Below are 23,700 nucleotides of genomic sequence, written 5' to 3'. Positions count from 1 at the left end.
CATTAATGATTCCAGTTTTACTTTAACCAACTGGCTGATAGTTGGAGCTTACCGTGAAGATCCATGCCATGGTTCACATTTACACAGATGTAAAGAATTTTGTATTTCAAGATTTTCAGCTGGTGCCACTACCAGAGCTGTTAGTCAGTGGAAAGTCAACTAAAAAAAAGGAGGTTGGTTTTGCCCTGACTATGTCCTACTACTGAAGTTAACATTTAATCATTCTTTGTACTACACCTTCCAACATAATTTTCACTCTTTTTTTTTCTCAAATGCTGATGAAATGCTATTTTGGCTTTATTCACCTCTTCGTTTAATTGGAACATCTTTGCTTTCTCTGTCTCTTCACTCCTGACTTCCTAGCCTGACATGAATTTTTAAGTGAACGAAAAAAAGTTTTCTGGTATACTACAGAGGTTGGAGCATGTATTGAGAATTGTGTGAGTTCCCATGAATGTAGTTCCAAGGTCCACATATTGGTTTCATAAATTTACGCTTAGAAAGTGTTGCTATTGTTCGTTGGGGTTTGGCTGAATTTGGGCATATTTGTCATATGATTCTGTTGCCAGCACCAGCGTCACTGTCGGAAAGTAGGATGTGAGGGTTACAGGCCTCTGTGTTCACACACTGCCACCTTGTGGATATTGGATGCAACTATTTCATGGACAGGAAAGGCATCCAGTATTCTCTCTGTAATCATCCATTAATTCCTTATTAATTGTGACCAGTCTCCAATCCAGTGCAGTGTTCATATATGACACAGACTGAAAGATGGAGTCAAGATTATTCTGACCTTATGAAAGCTTTATTCATTCATACTGTCCCAATTGTCCCAATTGTCAGGAAATGTTTCTGCATCATATCTTTATTTTATCCTATTTTACACGTTCTGTCAGCTTGGATGTCATACATTTTTTAAATATATATACAGTATATGTACGTAGTTTGCTGTAGTTTTAAGCCTGGTTCCAAATGAAAAATGTGCTGTTAAAAGATCAAAGATGAGGTGATTGATTTGTTGGAGTACGACTGAAAATGGAATGGTACTGGGCACCAACCACCATGGATAGCTGGAGAAACTACAGTGTTCAAAATGGCCCACTATAAATACATAATTGTTGTCTTTATGTGTAATGCCTTAGTTTGGGTCTTTTTAATCTCAAAGAGACAAAAGATAACGCCTAATAAAAAAAAACATTATAGAGATTTAAAAAGAAAGTTTGAAAATGCTGTAGAAACAGATACTACACTTCCACAAAAAAGTTTTTCCACTACACAAGTGCAAGCTGCATGTGCTGCACATTAGTAAGAAGCAATCCTGTATAGCTGTCAACCGAAATCGAGTTTATCCTAGGAATTTGGGTCATGTCTTGCCTCAGACATCAATTTCTATTTCACACAAAGTTCTCACAAACCTGAAGAGTATTTTGCACTTGTTTTTTTTTTTTTGTAATGGTTATTTATTTGCACTTTAAATTATTAGGTTAATCTTGACTGATATATATTAATTACCATAATCTATACTTAAACTTTTACAATTTACAGTAGAATTCCCCAAATGCAATTAACTATTCCAAAAGTAGTCATTTAAATTATGGAATTGATAAGGACCTTTAATAATAGATTAATAAATTCATTGTTGGTGCTTTTGTCTTGTCCAGAAATCACAGTTAAACCAGTGATGTCATTCTAATCTATAGTTTCAACAGCAACAAACATTTACAGACATTACAGAACATGTGGTATAAATTGTTTTGAAATGATGTGGGTTAAATATACGGTCTTGTTTAAGTTTACGGTTCATGTCGTTGGTCAAACTGCAAATTTGTTCTGGAATAATTCGATTTTTTTGCTCAGTGACTTTAATCAAAATCAGTTGTCACGCTAGTTTTATTTTACGTAGTCACTACGCAAATGAGGGAGGGCGAACGAAGGATTTCCTGTGTCGGCGGCGGAGGGATACCTTTCTGCCGCCGTAATGTGTCTCGTTGAATTTGAGGAGATTTCCCATTAGCGGCGGAGTGATATGAGCTAGTAGCTTCCTATACAATTCAGTGAGAAGTCAATGTGAATCTGCAGCAAGGGGAAAACATGGCGACTTCACAGCATGAGGGACACGCAAATCAGCTCGATCTACTCATCAGAGCTGGTAACGTATCGTTATGTACTTATAACCTCGACCCGGGAGCTAAGGTTAAGGCACTGGTTGTGTTTTTAACCTCGACCGCTGCGCTTCAGTCCGCTGAGTAGTGTGGTGAAGTAATGGAGGGCAATCAGGAAGTGATCACCTTGGTAGCAACCTGCATGGCGTTGCTACACGGTTTATCAAAACCAGTTTAAGAGGTGAAAAACTTTCGCAGGGCTTGCCAGTCTGCACAAACAGTTAGTTATCTGCACGAAGTGTGTTTTGCATGTTGAAGCAGATTTTTCTCTTCGCAATGTGATTTAGAATAACGGTTTGCAAATCGGCGCTGCACAACCAGGAAGTGTAAAGATGTTGTCTTTCCTACGTCTTTGCCACGCTGTCTGGGTCGGAAGGACATGTGGGTTTATTTTTACTAGCACAATTTTGGTACACGCTGTCAGATATCAACTCTGTTACTATTATGATTGACGTTTCTTGTAGTCTTTTACCACGGCTGGCTTCAGTTCCGTCCTTTGTGGGAATTGTGTGCAGCAAGTCTTCACACATTGTCCCTGAGTAATAGTCCAATAGACCTGAAAAGTAATGGTCTTGGTATTGTAATTTATCTTTGTTGTGTGGTGAGCACATTGTGCGCGTTTCCAGGGCAAGGGGTTTTTATATTTTTGTTTCATGGCTTCCGTTATCATGTTGTGCAGTCTCTGAAGCGTGGGATGGCCTGGTTCACTCACTTTCTTCCCTGTAGTTGTTTCAAGTGCGGCTTCAGCCATCGACCATACTGACCTGCAAATACTCATTTTGTGCAATTCGCTCGTTCGTTAACCTTGTTCATGATGAATGGTGTATATTTGTAAACGCCGCGTCGATTCTACTTGTGTTAAATAGCAAATTTCAAAGTATTTTTGTCCCATATCGATGGCGGAAGCATTGCGTATGGGAGAGGGCGGACTGTTTCCTTGAGTGACTTGGCCGGTAGTCCAATCGTGTGCGCGCTGTTTTAAAACGCCAGCAGAAGTCCTATCAGGTTTATCCGGGGGCGGGCTGTTAATAGAAGAATGAGCCAGTAGGATACGAGGCGGGTGTTGAGTGACAAGAGGATTTGTGAGCTTCTTCGAAGAGAACTGGAGGGAAAGGATGAGGACTGTAAACACGGAAGTTATCAGAGTCAGCACTACTTTTTGTCGGACTCGCTGCTACTCTTGGTGCCGTTATTCTGTAGCATAGGTTCGTAATGGGCATTTTACTCACTTATGAAAACATTGAAATGCTTTTATTATTTACCACCCAGACATGATGCGCATTTGTTACAAAATCGGTGTTAATGATTTTCTTTTATTCAGTAATTAAGCATATATCATCATATAACATTCTGGATAGACAGAAATGGTCAAAGTGCCTATATGTGGTTATGTAGGTCAAGCCAAGCTGCAGCTCTCTGACCTCACACCTTTTTAGTGGTCTTATTACAGCGTGGCTGCCTGTTTTCAAGGGAAGCTCTGTAGGCTATAGGGTCTCTGTGATGGCTACTGACATGTCCTGTTTGTTTATGGGAGGGACTGAATGAGTGAACAATCTAAAGATAGCCTATTTCTCTTCCTTATGCAGTGCCTGTTGCCTCAGTGAGATAGCCAAACATGGACAGGGCACGGTGTAACGGCATCTCGTGTTTCCCACCATTGATTGACAACAGCAGGTGCCCTGGGTTCCTTCTCAGGGTCTCAGATGGAGTCATGTACCATTTCCTTTACAACAGACCAAATCCCATTTTTGATTTAAATAGCATTGTGTCTTTTTGTGCCACGTCTTGCCAATGTTTGATTTAGTGAGTAAAGACTACATTTAGGGTTCTTCTGGCAGCCTGTCAGTGACATTTCTGCATGCTGCTATTGGAGGGCAGCTGTAGGTGTAGTTGAAGCATTTTATTTGGCCTCCCTAAAACTTTTCTGATGTCAAGCAGATAAAGAAGACATTTCATTCTTTGAAGGTTGTGCTTTAGATCAAGTCATACTGTGAATGTTTTGTCTACTGAAATTACCGAAATAATGCTCCCAAAGCATTAGCTTTTCACTAGGGGGCGCCATGTAGTTCTTTGTGTGTGTGCAGCGTATGCCACACTGTGTTAATAGTGCAGTCTATATGAAAAACAGTGCAGTAGCATCATTTTGTTATAATGTGTTTGGGGAATTATTAATTAGACCACGTAAACATAGAAATTGTGGCTTTTTAGCATAGATGTGGGAGAGGTGTTATAGTGTCCTTGAGCAGGACAGCGGTTCTCCCACTTGGGATTCATAAAGTGTAACTCTTGTATTTAGGCAAAACAGGCTCCACTGAGCTCAAGAAGTAATTTTATTTTTCCTAGACTTTATACTACTTCTGTGTGTGTGTGTTTCAGTGGAGGCCTCTGTCCATGGCACCAGTATCCACTGCTCTGACAAGACCTTTGAGGCTGCAGAGGCTCTGCTACGCATGGATTCACCTTCCAGCCTCAGAGAAGACCGTAGCCCAGGTAACACTCTCTGACTAAATGGTTAGAAATGGTTACACCTCAAGCTGATATTGATAAAGTCTCATTCTTAAAGCAGTGTAATTGTATTCAACTGTATGGAGGAGTGTGGTTAAATACATAAATGTGGTTGATCAGATATTTTCACTGCTTTGTTATCTATGCCATAGTTTGAACATGCCGAAAAGTAATGTATTCTAGATTAAATGTTTCCTAGGAACCTTGGAATTGTACAGCTCTGTTTCCTTTATCTTTGTTACAAATCCAACACCGGAGGCACTAGTTAATCAAGTAGTCTCTTGCTGGTACTGTGAAGCTGGTGTAAAGGACAGAGGTGATGAAATAGACATTTTATTATCTTTTACTTTCACACAAGGAGCTTTAATCCTTAATGACTAACAACATGTAATTTTAACCACACTGTAATTAAAACTTCACAAAGCAGTTACAAAGCACAATTCCAACTCTTCCCTCTTGTATTCCACCACACAGAAGCTTTTGTCCCGCCTTGCGTAGCGACGCCGGACTTCCTTCACGCTGCCATGCGTCCTGACATGATTGCAGAGACAGAGGTGGAGATATCAACAGAGGAGTGCTGTGAGGAGGAAGATGTGGAGATGGTCACCCTGCTTGAAGAGCCAGAACCAGAGCCCGGCCAAGAGCCTGTCCGGAAGAGAAGAGGTAGACAGAAAGCATATTTGTTTTTGCACCAACACAGAATTCACTGATGTAGTGAGGAAAGTGAACCCGGTTGTCCAAAGCTGTGGAAAAGCTTATGAAAATGTTCAAAACTTTATTTCATGCAGTTGTAGACCCCCACTATCTGCACCATATTGTGGGCCGCAGGGAGTTAAGCTTTAAAAAAGGAGCAACTTTGTCTTGAATGTTTTTTAAAGCAAGTTTTAAATGGAAAACATCTGGCAGCTCTGTGATTAACCTTACCTCACAAGCCAGGCCACAAACCTCAAACCAAAACCTTGAGTTACACTGTTAATTACAGTTACTGTGTATATCCAAGAGCACCATCTAATGGTAGACTGTTACTGTTGGATCGAAAGCAACCCCACAAGTCAGTGATCTGAATGAAATGTTTCCTTTTACAGCTGGAAGGAAGCCAAAGACGCATCAGTCAGCTATTTCCAACGGCTCACCAGACCTTGGCATCAAAAAGAAATCAAGAGAAGGGAAAGGTACGTGTTACTAGCCATGCTAAACGTAGATGTATGTATGCATCTCTTGCCATTTCAAAGTGTAAAGCACAAATAAGCAGTGCATTCAATTAGCTTGATTTCCAGCAGGGAGTACCACCTACCTATGGGAGTTCCTGTTGGATCTCCTCCAGGACAAGAACACCTGTCCCAGGTACATCAAGTGGACCCAGAGAGAGAAGGGCATCTTCAAACTGGTTGACTCAAAGGCTGTGTCCAAGCTGTGGGGTAAACACAAGAACAAGCCAGACATGAACTATGAGACCATGGGACGGGCACTCAGGTGAGGAGTGTGTGGTTGTGTGGGGAGAGTTCAGATAGTTTGATCAAATTTTGTTTTTGGGAAGCAGCATTGTGACTCCTGGTAATCCTTTTTTTTCTCAGATATTACTACCAGCGTGGAATCCTCGCCAAGGTAGAGGGCCAGCGGCTGGTTTATCAGTTCAAAGAGATGCCCAAAAACATAGTCATCATCGACGATGACAAGGCAGAGAGGCCCGCCACTGACAGTCTGATCGGGTCAGAAACTGTCACATCCTACGAGCGTGTTATGCCTTCGCCAGACATGCTGCTGCAGGCGACCGAGCTGCCATCCTCCAAGAAGCCCAACATCCTGCGAGGTGGGAACAGGGCCAACCTGGTCCACGCTCCTGTCGCCACAGGCAGCAAGACAGCGGCAGGGGGTGGTGCAACAATGGCAGCAGGGTTACCGAGGATAGTGAGTGTTTCAGGATCAACAGATGGAAGTCAGACCCAGCAATCTCACGCGGCTATCATCTCTAACGCCACCGGGCCCAGGTCAGACCTTCAGTTTTACCTTAAAGGGTCTTTCATATCAGCAGGGCTAATGCAAATGCTAGTGTCTTTCCCCAAAAGTAAGTATTGATTTGTGACACTGCGCTGTCCTACCTCTCGTATATAGGACGGTGCGGGTGGCTATGCAGGTGCCTGTAGTCATGACAACATCGCTTGGTCAGAAGATCTCCACCGTTGCTGTGCAGCAGCCTGCAGGAACGACGGGGCCAGCCGGCCACACCACCCTCCTCACCAACACTTCTGCTGTCGGTGCTGCTGCTGGTAACACCAACTCACAACAGAAGGTGTGTGCATGTGGCTTTCTGCATATTACAGCAAGGGTATCTGCACTACTCCAGGAACCAGGAAGCCTGTAGCCCATAATGTGCACAAACCTACAGAACTTTTAAACAGTGTTAATTGTTAAGTGTCATAAACAGGAATTATTGTTACACTTCTGGGAAATACTGAAAAATATCTGAAATGATAGTAATTCTCAGCCGTATTACCCCTACAGATTTTCCATTATGCTTGCATACTTTGGCAGGTACGCTTGTGAAACAGGTGTTAAATTGCACTCTGTAGTATTAAAAATGTCTTGAGGTTAAACTTGCAGAATCCTTCTATAGGCTTATAGATATAGTAATTATTTACATGTAACATTCTAGGTTTTAAGTCATTCTTTGTTAACCTTTTTTTTTTTTTTTTTTTTGGGTGCGGACAGGTTGTGATCCAGACTATTCCCACCATGGTCCCAGCCACAGCAGAGAACGGAGACAAGATCACTGTCCAGCTGGCAAAGATCATAACAATTCCAGCCCACCAGTTAGCCCAGTGTCAGCTCCAGACCACCACAGGCACAAACAAGCCCAGCATCGGGGCCTCCCCAGCAGGCATCAGCCTCCTCGGAAGCCCCCTGACCGTCCGAGCTCTGGCACCTGTCAACGTCGCCCCAGGAACGCAAGTGATGAGACTCACTGTACCAACGCAGACACAACAACAAACTCTAGTGGTGTCACAGCCGGGTAGCGGGGCGGGGGTTGTCACGGTATCAACAGCCAGTCAGACGGTGACGACACAGCCTCAGCTCATTAGCGGCATCATTAATGGTTCAGAGCTGGTCCTAGGAGCGCCCGCAAGTGGAGCAGTGGAGAAGCTGAAATCCACAGGAGTCCAGGTCCAAGCTGTGCAGGTGCCAGTGGCAGTCCAGCAGAACCAGATGAACCCCAAAACTGTCCAGAACGTTCAGTCAGAGGCCGTGGACGCTGAGGTCGTTATCAAACTGGAAACGCCTGACGTGACGATAAAGACAGAGGAGCCTGAGTGGTGAAATGCACACATCTACCGATATCCATCTTTTTCCTCTGTCAGAGAGGGTTAGTTTGTACATGTCTGACGTCATTTTTACTCTTGTAAAAACCAGCAGCAGTCTGTGAGACTTTAAAGCCTCCTGAAGGCCTGTTTTTATTCCTGAACCTGTCCTCACATCTTCCCTGTTGCTGCCTAGAACTTTTCTGAACGAAGCCTGTCTCCCTCAGAACCACACTGAAACCTCTGAGTGCTGCATAGGGGGTCAAACTGTACTCCGTAACAAAGGAATCCACACAGACTTCAAAGGAACTTGTTGGGAAGGTTAAAGGGACCAACTTTGATCACTACAATTAATGTCTTTTAAATAGAACGCTGTCACTGACTCAAATTGGGAAAAACAAAGACCCTTGAAGATACAAAAAAGATGAAACACTACGAATTTGAGGCAAATAATTACAAAATGTGAACTATCAAATTAAAAATCGATACAGTGGGGGTGTAATGAAGCTTTTGTAAAGACCATTTGTTTATAATTTTGCCTCGACAGATGCTAAAACCAGCAACTTGTTTTTTTTACTTCCATCACTGTGCAAATCAAGTGTGGGTGGTGCTATGAGTCCTAAACGAGTGAGAGAAAAAAGAAAGTGGAGCTGCAAGAAGCTCCAGTAAGGAATGATGTCGGACAGAAAATGGTCCTGTTTGTACATATATACAGTATACATATATTATCTACTATACAGTTTACAGAGCTAAAGTTAACAGAACAGCCTTAGGTTTTAATTTTGACTTTCTTTTCTCATGTATTGTCTGAACAGTAAGCTGAAATTTGTTTTTGTGTTTCCTACCTTGTACCAAGCACAGTATTATGAAAACTAGGGGAACTAATATTTGTATTCTTCTTCTTATTAGTTCCTCTGTCTCTACCAGGCTGTTAAACGTTCATTTAGATTAAATCTTACAGAAGAAACAGCAACATGTTGTAGGTCAGTAGCCAGATTGCTTGCAGTACGTCCTCCAGCACCTAGGAAAATCTCTAGGCTTGAAATTCAGACTTTGACAAAAGGATCTTGGCTATTACTCAGTGTATTTTTATTTCCTTTTTGGACAGATGTTTGCTCTTTTCACAATCTTACACAGTCTGGCTACATGGAAATGCAAAGAAATATGACTGAGCTGATGCATGTGCTGAGCTGTACCATGTCTTTAAAAAAAATCCAAATTGAAAAAGGAATGTATGGAAACCCAGATCTAGAATGCAATGAAGCAACTAATTATAATTATTGAAAAAGAGGCAGTGAAAATGACAAGTTTATGCAAAATGGCTGTGAGAAATATCAAACCACTGTGGATCCAAGGTGAGGTAAAACAGAGGATCGATTTGCCAGCATACTTTTTTTTTTTTTTTTTTACTGCTGTTTTGGTCCTGCCCCTGTACTTATTATTTTTTTATATATAAAGATGGAAAATGGAGAGAAAGATGTTTGTGTTCAGACAGAACTGTTTGTATATTCAACATTTGAAGTATATTCTATTTTGCTGTACTCTTGTTTCAAAGTGTATTAGATTTTACTGAGCTATAAAGACATTTGAAACCTGACAGTTCTCATTTTCATCACGGTTCGTATATTTATTTTTTACATTGAGACATGAGGTTACTTGTAAAATCAAATTTGAAAGGCAGTGGCCTGTTTTTTTAAGTAGTGATAACATTTATTGTTCCAATGAATCAGAAGCACATCGAGTGCAGACTTTCTGTGGTTACTTTGCACTTTACATTCTTAAATCCAGATACTTGAGTTTACAGAACTCACTGTTTCATCGATAACACAGACGAAGATAAATCAGGGTATATTCAGTTCTGGAACCACAGATGGAAAAAAAACATCTTTTAAAGTGGTGCAAATACACAATCATCAAATATTCTCTTTGGTGGATGGTATTGAAAATGTTTCTAAAAGTCTAAAGTAGCTTTTGACATTCTAGGTTATTGGTTCCTGTGTTTCTGTATTACATGCAAGTCAATCAGATCCAGCATAATGCCTCAACAGATGGTAAATGAAAACAGGGACATGAACCTGAATGTGGCGTGCTCTGACAATGTTTCAGGACCAGTACCTGGCCGTAGGGTGGATTTCATTTCCCATCCTAGTAGCAAAAGTTCTGCCAGTTTCTGAGCTGTCTGTTGGTAAAGCATGTCTAGTTAAGTTGACCTGTTCCCAGGAGAACCTTCACAGTTCATGAGCAAGAGACCAAAATTATTGCAGCACATTTACACACTATCTGAGGTTGCATGTTTGTCATGCCAGTTATTGTATCACTGATTCTTATGTTCACACAGTAGCTGATTACATTTAGCTCTGAAACAAATGTTTGAGCTGTCAGTGTGATGGTCAGCAAAAATAGTGTTCAATATTCACTGTGGACTATTCAGCCACGCACGCACGCACACACACGCACACAGCGACAGTGCCTGCTCTCAAATGACTGCATAGTTGTTGTAGACTTGTGATACTAGCATTTTAATGACTATTTGAAAATGTCATGACCCATCCATAGCTGAAAGGATCCCAGAGCTTGAACTAATTTACATAGCATCACTAAATACTACTCGATAATTTAGTACTTTAAGTAATTTGGGTGAACTGACCCTTTAATTCACAGATGTCCAGGTAATGAGCAAACTAACGAGAGCTTAGTCAGAGAGAGTAAATGTACGTAATTCTATATTGCAACAATCATCAAATGTAAACCTAACACAGATACAACACAAACACTTTGTCAGTCACTCTGTAGTACATTGGCAGTGTGAAATCTGTCTTCGTCCTCTCTCTTTCACGCCTTCTTGTTAAGGGAAGCCGACCAGGAGCCAGTCTTGACTGCGTCTCATCACAGCATCGTCCCTTCCTGTGTGCTAGTTGTTCATGTCGTTGTCACTCCTCCTTAAAGCTGAAGTCACAAACCAGAGAAAGATGGTCGGACGGATAGCTAAAGGACGGAAGCCTGTTTGGCCCAATCTGTCCCTCATTGGGCATGTCCAAAACTGAGTCTACTCTCAGTGTGTCCTGACTGTACCAGATGTAGTCCAGAGTGGTACAGCATTCCCCTGTAGGCCGAATCTTCCATGTTGTGTACTCCGGCTCAGTCAAACCGTCCTGACTGAGCTTCTTATAGGCCGAGTCCAAACCAAGAGTTGACGCCGTGAAACGTCGGTACACCTCCTCAGTTGGGATTGCGTTGAAATCACCACATATGAGCAGAGGAATGTCAGCAGTAGGAGCACCCGTGGGCCCGTTGCCGTGTTTCTGGACCAAATTCTGGATGTGTCGCAGGAGGTCGGAACCCTGGGCACTGCGGAGCCACTCCCAGCCAGAGCGTGCCTTAAGGTGGGTCACGGCAACGCACAAGCATCTCCCTGTGCTCCGACAGCGTAGCATCATCACCACAGCAACCTGTGGCAAGAGAGCAGCATTTTAGAGGGGCTCATGAGTTGGTTTTTATGTGTCCATGTGTGTGCGCCTTTAGACAGATTCTACCCACCTGATTGGTTGGAATCATCATGGCAGAAAGCCGTATGTTCGTGCTGTCCAGGAACTCAAATCGCGACTGATCGAAGAACAGCGCGCAGCCGTCGGGTCCGTTGTTGCCTTCCACATCCAGGCACGGCGACCACGGCTTAGGGCAAAAGTTGCTGCTGTAACCCATGCCTGCCAGAACTGGCTGGAAGGTGTCAAAGTAGTGGTCGACTTCCTGCAGACACAGGATATGAGGTCGGTTGGTGAGGATCTCTTCTAAGATGAGGTACTTCCTGTGGGACCAGCTGAGGGCCTCCAGGGGACACTGGACAAAGCTGTCAAGTCCTTCGCCCAGAGCTGAAGGACAGGGGACAGAGAAGATCTGACTTCAGTAAAGATTTAAACTCGAGTAGCTAAACAAGACTCCAAATCAGGATATCTCCGTGCTAAAACCAAAACAATGAGCTGAAAGAGGTGAAAATGCTCCATGACCTGAAGGAAACTGGTACAAGAATGAATAAAAGCAAATGGAGGGAAGGTTGAGCCCTAATATCTCCAACTTAACTGTGTGTTACATTACCAGGAATAAGGACTGGCACACAATTTGAAAGAAATTTCTATCATCATATCTCACTGGACATGACACATTCCTCCACACTTTTTATAGAAGTGTTTTTGAAATGAAAACGTGTCAGTAGATACATCAGAGTGTGATGTGATATTAGGCTGTTGTCAGGCTAAACGCAGTCTACCTTGGGCCAGTACGTTCCATTGCATCACCCTGATGGGGCTGCTGGGGGCGCTGTCTCCGTCATTGAGGTGAATGAACTTCCTGTGAAAGCGAGGCGGTCTGTCCCTGAGGGCCTCCTCACACTGTCGAAGCAGCGCCACTGGATCGGACCCCTTCTGCTCCGGCAACACAGACATGATATTAATTTCGCCTCAGGATTCAGATTACTATACGTACGTATCACGTATATATATCTTATTTTGTGAAACTTGCACTGTGGAAAGAAGAGAAGGGGGCACCTGACAGAAAGCTGGATCCAGTTTTGAGTCTGCAGGGGGGTGGGGGTCCAGATGGGACGGAGGGAGGGCGAGAGGAGAGCTGCTGCTGAGGCTCTGAGTCAGGGTGCTGTACAGCCTGGTGGCTCCTCCACCCATTGGACACACTGCGGACGAAACAGACAAAGATGGTGACGTTTGTGATTGAGGGATTCTTCAAACTCATCCGCAGGTTAAAGGCAGGTGGTGCTGTTTTTCAAGTTGTTTGTTGACCTTCAGCTTCAGATTCAGAGGCGAGGGCCTCCACTCTCAGCTGCTGAGTCCCTGCTGTGTTCCTGCCTCAGTGTGACTGCATGGGTGCAGCTCAGCTCGCCTTTCACCCCCCTTCAACATCTGTCCACTCACGTATGAATCATTAACGCAACCTAAAAACATCACTGATTGTTTCCTGGCAACTGCCACAGACTGACACTGAGTATTAACAGTTTTAACAAATGAGTGACAGTAAATAGTTTGCCACATGTCCACTCTGTAATCATCTCTGTGTGCACTATCTCGGCCACTGTGGTGACACAGTTCAAACCTGCAATAGCTGATTGTTTTGGCCGCTGTAAACAGAACACACTAACCTTTTCACCTCTTCTTGGCCAATGTGTTAGCAAACAGCTGATCTTTACACATCCAGCAGTCACCAAGCAACGTTTGCATTTCTTTGGAGTCGTGTTTCTGTCCACCTAATTGATGAAAGTCCAATATTCACTCCTCTTTTAACTCCCTTGTTGGTGCTAATCAACACTTCAGGGAAATATCTGGCTCTTCAATGCTGCGAGCTGCTAACTTTGACTGTTTGCCGTTTGGTGCTGGGCAGCTGATGAACAGTGGGGCATGTGGAGCTTTCTCTCTGAAATCAGCAGCCAGCTGTGCCTGAAAATGCCAGCCGTAACAGTGAAGCTGAATTAAAACTTTAAAGTTGCACGCCAGAAAACCAAAACAATGAGCCTAAAGAGGCTAAAGCGCTCCACAGAGGTGAGGAGAGCTGCAGAGTTGTAATTCTCTGTGGGTTTGTTGCTATGAACGACACTCTTCATATTACGCAGCCATTTAATCCAGAGTTAATATAAAAATACTGGTAATAGCTGCTTTAACTGCCATGAATACACTCTCATACTGTTGATAATAAGCACTGTCATGTGCACACACACAATCACACAGAACACACACACACACACACACACAGGCACCATCTGCTCCTCTGCTTTCTACCTCCATGAGTATTTAACTAGATGGCTGTTTGTGCGAACTTTGAACTGCAGCGGGTCAAACCAAAATGGGTCAAAACTCACTGGTAGTTTTGCAGAGAGAGAACAGGTTTGTTCAACTCCAAATGCATTGAATTAAATGGTCTAAACAGCATTAGGTCTTCAGCTGTTGTCAATTTCAGCAAGAACATTACAAAAACCCCAAAATTTGTTATTTTTTTACGGTTTGTGCGTGAATTTAAAAATGTAAAAGCAGACTTATCTTATTTTAAGCAATTTCATTCCAGCCAGAGTCCTACTTCTTTTAACAGTTCGGGCTCTGCAAAGTTAATATGCAGAAACTGAGACTGACCTCTGCTCTGTCAAACTAATTGTGCCTAGCTCTCCTCAGCCCCTCTAGACCAGAACTATATGACTATAAAAGGAGAGATCAGAGACAGTTTGACCACTGATGTTTGGGATCTGTCTAGTTCCCTGTGCGAGTGAACGACAGCAGAGCCAGCGACCTCTCCTGTCTACATATGAAGCAAACCCCGGTGCACAGAGATACACATAAACAGACCTTTAAACTCTGTCGGACATCCTCCTTAATTATCATGAGGGTCCGCGTTTCTCCATATACATGCCGGCACCAGCCAGGTGATTAAATCACTGCATCACCTCACTGTAAAACCTTCCACCACCAAAATGACACCAGTCATGTGTATACAGTAGACACTATACATCCGAACATGACCTCATATATAGTAAAATAAAGAACAGCTGCCTCTTACCCATAGTGTCCATCACTGTCCACAGCTATGTCCGCTCTGCGCTGGAGTAAATTGTCCTTTCTAACGCTACGATCACAGATACTGTATGTTTGTGTCAGCTGATTGAAGCTCCCGGGCTACGCTCAAAGTTTTTTCACTACAAAAAGAGACAGTGACAGATGTGTTTGTCTCCGTGCTATTGTGAAAAAAGTGACTGCTCACCGCTGCCTATAAAGAGACTGAGAGAGAGGAGAGAGAGAGAGATTAGGAAGTATAGACGTCATCAGGCCATATGGAGTATTACAGGTCATGTGCTGTGAGGGAGAGAGGGACACACTGCGCAATCCACACTGCTGCTCTCTCACAGTCTCACACACACACACACACACACACACAAGCTGAGTGTGTGGCACATATATTACTGATAGATATATTGTATTGGACTATCTGGAGAATGCTGCACTCTCACTTGAACATTGAGCAAAAAATATGAGGATCAGATGGAGTCAGTGAGGCAGTTTCAATGGTCCACAGTTTGCGCAACAGCATGTGTGCTGAGTGCATGCGTGCACACGTGTGTGTGTGTATGCGTGTTTTGCAATAACAGCTTCCTCACTTTGCATGTTGTGACAGCACCCGGGTCAAGTTGATCACAATTTATCGTAAGTAATGTTACATCACTGTTCCGTGTTGCTTTCCATGTACTGCATTGTACTTTTCCAAATGTAACTAAATGTAGTAATATTTTGGGCTGGAATTGAATTTGTTCATTGAGACAGAATAACTACAGTATGACCAACCTGTGGCTCAAGGGCTCACTAAGTGCTCATGTCAAAAACGTGATCCAGATTCAGATTTTGATCCAGATTGACTTTTTGATGGATTGCCATAAAATTTCATCGACACTATGGGATGACTTGTACTGACTCTGGTGACCCCCTGACTTTTCATCCAGCACCACCAGGTGGTAAAAGTGTGGATCCTATGAAATATTACAGATATTTGCGGACGGATCCTGCTGACGTTGATGATCCCTGACTTTTCTTCTAGTGCCACCATGAATATGGCATTTGTGGTTCTGAGTGAAATAGCCCAAGAAGTATTTGATTGATTGTCCTTTGAGTTGTTTCAGTTCTTCTGATTGCCTTGGTAGCAGAATGATTCCAGCGCACACTGGGGTTTGGTTCCAGCCAGCGACCTTTGTTGCCATGTTATAGCCTTGACTCTTACTTTCCCGTCTGCCTTTGCTACCCAATAAAGACAATAGAAATCTTAAAAACTGGAATTACATCATCATGGTTGAAGTTGCAGTTTACATCCATGCCTGTCCAGACTCATATAGTATATGTACTGAAGACTTTGAAAGAAAACAAATTCAAAATTGAAGGATATTTGGGAAAAAACATTACATATGCATTCTATCCTGTCATGCAACACTGAGGGGACTTCGACTGAATGGAAGGTTTAATTATTCTTCTGTTGGACCCAAAACTATTTCAAATGTACATTATAATATTGATGTCTAAACTATACTATTTTTATCCATGTTAAAATAACCATTATTGAAGGAAAGAAGAAAATCATCAGAACAGTGATTTTTGAACAATTATGTGTATCTGCAGGTTGTGAACAATTTGAATAAGGCTGTTTTATATGAATAATTTGTAGAAACCTTAAGAGGCAAAATAATCCAATAATTCACGCAAAAAACTTTCAATTTTACATTTTTTTCTGTTAATCATTTCATGACCCCCTCAGATTTATGAAAGGTCCTGACCCCCAGCTTGAGAACCACTGTTTAACGGCATGGAAAGCCATAGAGGTTGTGAACCAGTGTGAAGTGTTTGAAGTACAGTCTGCCTTCACTGATCTTACAGGTTATTGCCTGTGAACGCTGGTGTTTTTAATGGCAGTAATCAGAGTGTACAAACAGGTAAAATACAGATGTGAGTCTTTTGTTAATCAGCATAATGGATAAAAACCTAGATTTTGTTTTCCCAAACAAACCCACACTTGTGCGAAAATGTTGAAAGAAAATGTGAAAATGGCAGCAAAGAGTGTCTGAGTCTAAATCAGTATTCTGCAGAGACCTCAGTGAAACATCCACCTGTTCCTCTATGAATATAAACGAGACAAACTCCACTACACTTCAGTGCTGCCGTGATCAAAATAAGTCTGATGTTTTATGAGCAGAGACAAAGCCCTGTTATTCTTCTCTATCTAGATCCCTTCATCCAACAGAATGGAGTCAAGGAGCACACGCTTTCATCTTCCACTGCGCAGCTTTGACGTCAGCGTGTCAGCCCACAGGTGAGCAGACACGCTAACTACGAGCCCTGCTGGCTTGTGAGTGATGACTCACGTCTGTAGACGCAAGACTCAAGGCTGTGAGTCGCTACACGTTGACTACAAGTCACGACACATTGTGGTCGGCAACAGCGTGATACTGAAATGCATGATTTCTACAGCATGGAGGTTTTTAAAACAGCAGGAAAAGAAATCGTTTTCCACAAGCCACAAACGTCCAAACAGCAGGAAGGAGCCTTCACTGATAATGTGTGTGTGTGTGCTGCTGTGAGGGCAGTGTGACTCATATCCTGTAGACAATCTCTTGTGCGTCCGGGCAGAATAATTTACTGTAGTGGTTAGATTAAGGTGCATGAGATGAGAGCAAGGGAGAGAGATACTGTGTGTGTGTGTGTGTGTGTGTGTGTGTATGGGAGAGAGAGAGACAGACAGAGACAGAGAGAGAGAGTGTGTCACTGTATCCTTTAGTGGCATATTGACATTTCCACACTGAAGGGCAGCAGCGTGATTTTATTATAATTTGCAAGTGATTTGTGTGTGTGTGTGTGTGTGCGTGTGTGTGAAACAGCTTCACTGTGATGGTTCAATTTGTGATTTTAAAGTACCACTCCTGTGCATAAAGAAAGCACTTTGGAGATATCTTTAAATACAGGTGCTACTCTATCAGACAGGTCACACATTTTTTGTATGTATAACATTATCTTCAGGTTATATGGAGTTAGAAATGTATGGATTCAGATCTATGGTCATGCTTGTGGCTGTCTGCGGCTATACTTATACGTGCTTCGGCCTCAATCCTAATGTCTTAATGCTGCCATGCTAATGTTCAGTTGGTACATATATTGTTTATGTTCAGCATCTTAGTTTAGAATATTAGCATGCTAGCAATCGCTACTTAGCATTGAGGACAACGCACAGCTAGGCTGACGAGAAAGTCATTTGTTTTTTTTATGCTATTTGGTCAGTGCTGGGCAAAATTATGACATGTCAGAGGATCACCAATATTATTGCAACTCATCTTCTGGGGAAAAGATACAATAAATTTCAACAGGTGGACTGACTGACAGACTATATTGCTGCTGGCATGGCTAATGAAAAATTTGTATTTTGTTGGGTGACTTTAAACAGTTTGTTTACATTTGTCATACACTGTAAGGCAAGACTGGGAGTGAAACTGAATCACATATTAACCCTGCACGTAGAGACCCAAGAAAGCCTGTTGTTAACTGCCAAGATCCACAGTTCTCCCAAAATGTTATCATCTCATTTCAACACTTCCTTAAATCTTACACTTAAAGTTCCACTGTGTAGGATGTAGGTGAATCAACTGGTAGAAGAGTCTGTCAATAAGCGCCACCACGTTTCTACAGTAGCTCTGAACGGACAAAGCAAACTCCGGATCTAGACAGTGCCTTTCACATGTTTTTTTCCTCAGCCACCGTGGGGGAAGGTGAGACGAGGGCTGCTCAGTTGGCTGCAATCTACAACCTCACTGAGAGATGCTACTACGCTCTAGTGCCCAGTGTGGGCCTTTAATGTGTGTGCAGATGTATGTGTGATTATGTGTGTGTGTGTGTGTGCGTGTGTGTGTATTTGATATCTTGCAGACCATAAAGCTGGCATCATGTATGCTATCTAGTTTGTCGTATTGAATTTCTACTTTACTCTCTGACCTTTAGACAGGCAAAGCTGAGTGAACACAAACTACAACATAAAGGAGCTCCTCAGTCCACATTCAGTGAAGTAAAGGTGGTGGCAGTTTGTTTTAGCTGGGAACAAACATACACATGAACCCCTTGTGCCTCTTCTCGTGGTACAATATGAGACAAAATAGGTTACAATGAAAGAATCACAAGAGCACTCTGATTATACTTTATCACATGCAAAGTGCAAAGTACATGTCAGTTCTGGCTCATATCACCATTGCTAACAAGTGGTCACAATCCATTGAAGGCATATGTCTTCACAATGTTCTTTTCAGAACTTAAAAGTGGTGTTTTCATCTCTGCTGAGAGCAAAAATTCAAACATTCAAAGAGTTTTTTCAGCTTTCCCGCAGCATGTGTCCTTCAACTGAAGATAACTGAATATATCAAGTCACTTCCAAGTGAAAGCCAGTTACAAATAGGCTTTGTGATACAGCCTGAGCAGAAGGAAATGCACACTACTTGCTTTGTCTCTTTTGCAGCACAGGGAGTCAAATCCCCAAAGCATCCAATTCCAAAGAAAAAAGGAAATTCCCATACATACTTATCACCTCTGCCCTGATGAATAACAATTAATAATCAATGCAGAGGTGATAAATGTTTTGGAATTATGATACGGCCCGATTGTACCATAGATCTACACTCTCTGTAGCTGCTGGATCACATGGCTCAAAGTTTACTTCACGTTTAGCTAATGTCTTACCTTCTTCACTGGAATAAACTGCTGGTTGTTCTTCGGCTCCACTTGTTCAGCTGCCGCCTTGTTTTTCAGCTACCTTGCTCTGCCTCTATGTGGCCCTAACAGTGTGTGACACAGACGGAGGGAATGTACCTCTCTGTGCATGTGCCTGCATGTTTGTGTTCAGAGGGAAGTTGCTTGACCCTCTTGCTGCAGGGCAAGGTCACAGTGGAGAGAAGCCCGGTCTCTTCTGCCATCTGCTGGTAGGAGCCGCACAGGGACCAAGTCCTCATGCTTTAGGTCTGAAAAGAAAGAAAAGCTGTTCGTCATTATTCCCTGGGTTCAATTATTTACACTCTAATACTGAATATGGCTGCTACAAAAAAAAAGATGGATGTAACAGGCAGCAGTTACAAAAAGTGACTTTTCAAAGTTTGAATTTCAGCAATATTTTTTCTTCAAACTTGTCAATAAATAATTTTCTTCTCAGTTTTCCTTTCCAATTTAATTAAATAGGAAAAAGCAGGACCAAAACACAGCTGGTGACAGCTGGCTCACATTCTCTGATACAAAGAAGAAAAGGAACAAACAAGCAAGTAAGTAAATATATACACATGTAGCATAAAGGAAGAACAATCTCTATATCTATTGAATAACTGAGCATCACAATGGCAGCAGAAAAAAGTAAAAGTTGTGGTGATATAATCTTGTGATGTTATTTGCAGATTTGCAACAAAATGATGATTCTTTAATAAAAGGAGAATATCTAGAAGAGAGACTTAAGCTGTTTGTTCAGTTTCGTCATTGTTTTTGTTTCTGTATGTGGCAAAATGAACTTGATACTTCTCTAATATTTTACCAGCTTAGTCTCTGCACAGAAAGTGAACATTTAAGTTTGGAAAGTGGTTAGCAATGCTTTCAGGTGGGCAGGTGGGAGGAGAGACCCACAACACAAAGAGGTCACACACAGCCTCTATTCAAAATGAGATCTGAACTCATTGTATCTCCATAAGCTGCCTTATTATTATGAAAGATCACACATACTGATAACTGCTATTTAACTGACTTAGTGCATTCCAAATTGTGATAACTTACTGGAGCCAAATTTTTGGGGCAAAAATACAAAATTACTAATCAATTGGTAAAGGATTCATGTATAATTTTATACAGCAGAGATTCTGCTGTCTTATCAATAACATTAAAGGTGGATCTGGTCTATTCAGTTCCAGGACATCATAAACAATATCAACACCCTGAAACTGAAGCAGCTACAAATTCAGCCATCAGTGATTATCATTACAATTATTATTTACACCTGCGTTTGACCCACTGTGACATGTTAACATGTCTCCTGTGAAAAAGGCGTAGTGATAATATAGAATCAGAAATGATAACAGTCAAAAAATATTAAGTGCAACTGAAATTCTACTCTTGTCCACCTTTATATAAACCATATTCAATTTTCGTATTGCAAAAATTGACTTTGGTCTCTCAAAATAAAAGACAGATTATACACGTGTGCTTGACAAGTTAAGAAGTTGTGAAAAATGTCTCAAGTTAATAAAATAGCATCTCCACTACAATATGTCCCAGTTTGGATGCTTTTTACTGAAGTCTACTTAGTTCTGTTTGAGATTTAATTTTATGATCTGGAACCTGCATTAAAAATACATATAATAGACATGACTTCATATCATCTTATTGCTGTGAACTTTATTTCAAGGTTTCATTACAAACTAGTATCATCTCTGAGGATTCCAGGCATACATTTTATCTGAACGGACATTTAGCTGTTTGTGACACAGAATCAGACATTTATCAACTCAGCTCTGCTGTTCTACAGCCGTTTTATCTCCCAGTCGTTTGCTAAAGTCTAACATTTTTTGGTGTAGGAGTGTGCTGACGTGCCCTAACTGTTGTCTCCTGGTCTTCAGACAGTTAACTGTGGCGCTCATCGACACCAGCAGAACACCATCCCTGTTCTGACAGTCCTGAGTTACCAAGAAATCCTGTCTCCACGCTCCCTGCAAAGTCTCAAACATGGCCTGTATGTCCTGCCTGAACTGGTGAATCTCCTGCCAGTATCTATCTTTGTCCTCTCTGGCTCTGCTAACAGCTTCTGTCATCTGTGTGATACAGAGAAGCAGCCTGCTGTTCTCCATGCTGACCTGCTCCAGTTTCACTCTATTGTCATAGATGCTCATCTCTGCAGCTCTCAGATCTGAGGCCTGTTTGCTGAGACCTTCCATGTAACTTTCTCTGATCTCCTCCAGCTCGGCCTTCATTTCCTCTCTGGGCTGAAGCAGAGAGCTGGTTTTCTCCTTCAGCCTCTGAATAGACAGCTCCAGATCGTTCCTCTTCCTCCTCAGCTCGGTGGTCAGCGCTTCCAGCCTCCTGTGCCTGGATTTCTCTTCGTCCCACTTCGCTTCCACCTCCTTCAGCATCTCCTCTTTCTCCTCCACCTCCCTCTGCTTCTCCTCGTTGCTCCTCATAATGCTCTCGGTCTCTGCCGTGCATTGCTCTATTTCCAGATGGTGCTGGGTCTCTTTCTGTCTGTACTCCACCTCACACTGGGTCATATGGCTCATCAGCAAGTCGGCATCTGCACTCTTGGGCTGCCGCTGCTGGAGCGCAGCCTCCTCTTGTCGAAGCTCCTGGTATCTCCTCCTGACGCTGCGGATATCGGAGGTCATCTTTGCCACATGCTCCTCCTGCTTCTTCTTTGCCTCCTCCAACAGCGTTGTTACCTGCCTCTTCTCCTCCTCAAAATGACTGACGTTCCTCTTCTCTGTGTCCACGTCACCACACATCTCTTCCTGATTCCTCTCAAACATGTGCCTGTTGATTGCGTCGGCCTCCAGGAGTTCTGTGATCTGCTTGTCCATCTCTTTGATCTCCTTTCTGTGTTTGACTATGAAGGCAATGCGCTCCTCCAGCTGCAGCCTGGATCGCTCCAGCTGCTGTGAGATGTGGAAATGCTCTGCTTTTACTTCATTCTCTTCCTCACGCTGGTGCTTGAATCTTTCATATATTTGAGCCAGGGAGTCTTGACGGACTGATCTTGATGCTCGACCCTCCTCTATTTTATCTTCCATTGTGGCAATTTCCTCTTTAAGACGCTGGATGGCAAGGCTAAAGGCTTCGCCTAACTCACACAGCTCTTTCTTCAGCGTTTCTCTCTGTTGTCTCAATTCCTGATGCTTTTGGGTCTCCCCCTCCAGCTGTGTCTCACACTGACACCGAGATGCTGTCAGTCTTTGCAAACTGCTCTCCAGCTTGGCCATGTGAATCATGAGCTCGCCCAGATGGCCATGGGTCTCTCGCTTCTTGTCGTTAACTCTGTCCAACTCTCTTCTGCTCCTCCTGACCGCTTGTTTCTGCTGCTTAATTTTCCCCTCGACCTGGTCCACTTCTCCAGACAGGTTATCTTGCTTCAAAGTGAACGCCTCTCTCTCCAGCGCCATGTTTTGCTGCAGTGTTATTTTATCCTGCTCAACAGCGGCGGTGAAGGACTTCAGCTCCTCGATCTGCTCCCTTGTCTGATCCAGCTGCATCTGCAAGCCATACTTGAAGGTGATTTGATCATTCAGTTTAGCAACGATCTCTTCATGTTCGGCCTTCACCCGCTCTCGCTCTGGGCACAGCGCTTCATTTTGGCTCAAGAGGGCTTCCTTCCTCTTTACAGTGACTTCTTGTAGCTGAGAGACTGCACTGAGGTCTTTGTGTAGCTGCTCAATCTCCTCAGCATTGGATGCCCGGGCCGCTGCTACGTCAGCCATGATCTCCCGGCTCATTCTTTCTCTTATATTGTTAATTTGATGTCTTAGTTTGCTGTTTTCTATAGTTTCCACTTCTAAATGTTCATGAGCAGCACGCCGATCTGCCTCCAGCCCAGTGATAGCAGCAGTTATCTCTGCCAGGTGGAGGCTGGCTTCAGGTGCGAAAGGTATTCCGTCCTCTTTCAGCTGCTTGTCTAGTTCCTTTAAATGCTCGAGAGCAACCATGACGGCCGGGAAGTCGGGGACCAGACAGGAAGCCATTTTTATCCGTGTGTCCTTTGTTTAAAGTGTCTGTGTGCTCGACGTCGTATCTGCAGTTCTAAGTTCAGTTTCTACCACCGACAATTTGTAAGTGCGGTCGCCATGGCAGCAGCTGCCCCACCACGAAGAAGACAGCATGCTACGGCAAGTCACAGAGACCATAATGTTGTTAGCTGTGGCTAACCATAAGCTAACCGCTAGTACGTGAAACCGAACAATTGTTGTCTCTGATATTGTAACTAACAGCAGGAAAATTAACCCAAAGGTAGGTTTAGATAAACAGAGAAGTCGGGTGAACTTTGCATTTGAACCACACAAGTACGCGTGTCATTCTGTCCTGAAAAATATAATTTGGTGATAGAAATGTTGGAAGCTCATCAGCAGCGGGTTTAGTACTCACCTGAAAAAACTCCCGAGCAGTCACGTAGAAATAACCTCCGTTTTCCAAAATGTGTGTAATTGCTGAGCTGAAAACACA

The 23,700-nt window shown here is 42.9% G+C and overlaps 3 protein-coding genes across 11 annotated transcripts in view; 1 reads left to right on the top strand and 2 right to left on the bottom strand.

The window, feature by feature from the left end:
- Window positions 1-9,560, top strand: part of elf2b (E74-like factor 2b (ets domain transcription factor)) — an 18,407-nt gene extending 8,847 nt beyond the window's left edge. For 5 of the 8 annotated variants that reach the window (XM_041964796.1, XM_041964821.1, XM_041964788.1 and 2 more), the window contains exons 4-10: window positions 4,539-4,652; window positions 5,142-5,330; window positions 5,753-5,839; window positions 5,945-6,140; window positions 6,242-6,655; window positions 6,780-6,957; window positions 7,377-9,560. In XM_041964796.1, coding sequence (XP_041820730.1) covers window positions 4,539-4,652; window positions 5,142-5,330; window positions 5,753-5,839; window positions 5,945-6,140; window positions 6,242-6,655; window positions 6,780-6,957; window positions 7,377-7,982 — 1,784 coding nt within the window. In that variant the 3' untranslated portion in view covers window positions 7,983-9,560. Of the gene's footprint in view, window positions 1-1,943; window positions 2,150-4,538; window positions 4,653-5,141; window positions 5,331-5,752; window positions 5,840-5,944; window positions 6,141-6,241; window positions 6,656-6,779; window positions 6,958-7,376 lie in introns of those variants that run through there. The other 3 variants (XM_041964843.1, XM_041964834.1, XM_041964825.1) reach the window with 3 other exon arrangements.
- noctb (nocturnin b) lies at window positions 9,039-23,700 on the bottom strand. Of its 2 annotated transcripts, XM_041964864.1 has the most exons (6): window positions 23,623-23,700; window positions 19,207-19,484; window positions 12,505-12,647; window positions 12,228-12,381; window positions 11,501-11,832; window positions 9,039-11,412 (listed from the first exon to the last, which is right to left on the bottom strand). In XM_041964864.1, the coding sequence occupies exons 3-6, from the start codon at window positions 12,637-12,639 to the stop codon at window positions 10,894-10,896; spliced, it is 1,140 nt and encodes a 379-aa protein (XP_041820798.1). In that variant the 5' UTR covers window positions 12,640-12,647; window positions 19,207-19,484; window positions 23,623-23,700; the 3' UTR covers window positions 9,039-10,893. The 2 variants fall into 2 exon arrangements, with proteins under 2 accessions (XP_041820798.1, XP_041820790.1); XM_041964856.1 differs by lacking the exons at window positions 19,207-19,484; window positions 23,623-23,700 and adding an exon at window positions 14,513-14,705.
- LOC121626323 (coiled-coil domain-containing protein 175-like) lies at window positions 21,006-23,222 on the bottom strand. The gene has a single exon (XM_041964776.1). It carries the CDS (start codon window positions 23,220-23,222, stop codon window positions 21,006-21,008), a length of 2,217 nt encoding a protein of 738 aa, XP_041820710.1.

This window comes from Chelmon rostratus, chromosome 3, assembly GCF_017976325.1.
Source record: "Chelmon rostratus isolate fCheRos1 chromosome 3, fCheRos1.pri, whole genome shotgun sequence".
NCBI lineage: Eukaryota > Metazoa > Chordata > Actinopteri > Chaetodontiformes > Chaetodontidae > Chelmon > Chelmon rostratus.
This window is presented reverse-complemented; position numbering and strand designations above follow the sequence as displayed.

Bases quoted from the DNA above. Each gene is read 5' to 3' on its own strand.
- noctb (XM_041964856.1), bottom strand. The intron at 12,382-12,504 runs GTGCCCCCTTCT...TTGCCGGAGCAG, and splicing joins TGGATCCAGCTTTCTGTCAG to AAGGGGTCCGATCCAGTGGC. The intron at 11,833-12,227 runs GTAGACTGCGTT...CCTGTCCTTCAG, and splicing joins ATGGAACGTACTGGCCCAAG to CTCTGGGCGAAGGACTTGAC.
- LOC121626323 (XM_041964776.1), bottom strand. From the start codon at position 23,222: ATGGCTTCCTGTCTGGTCCCCGACTTCCCGGCCGTCATGGTTGCTCTC.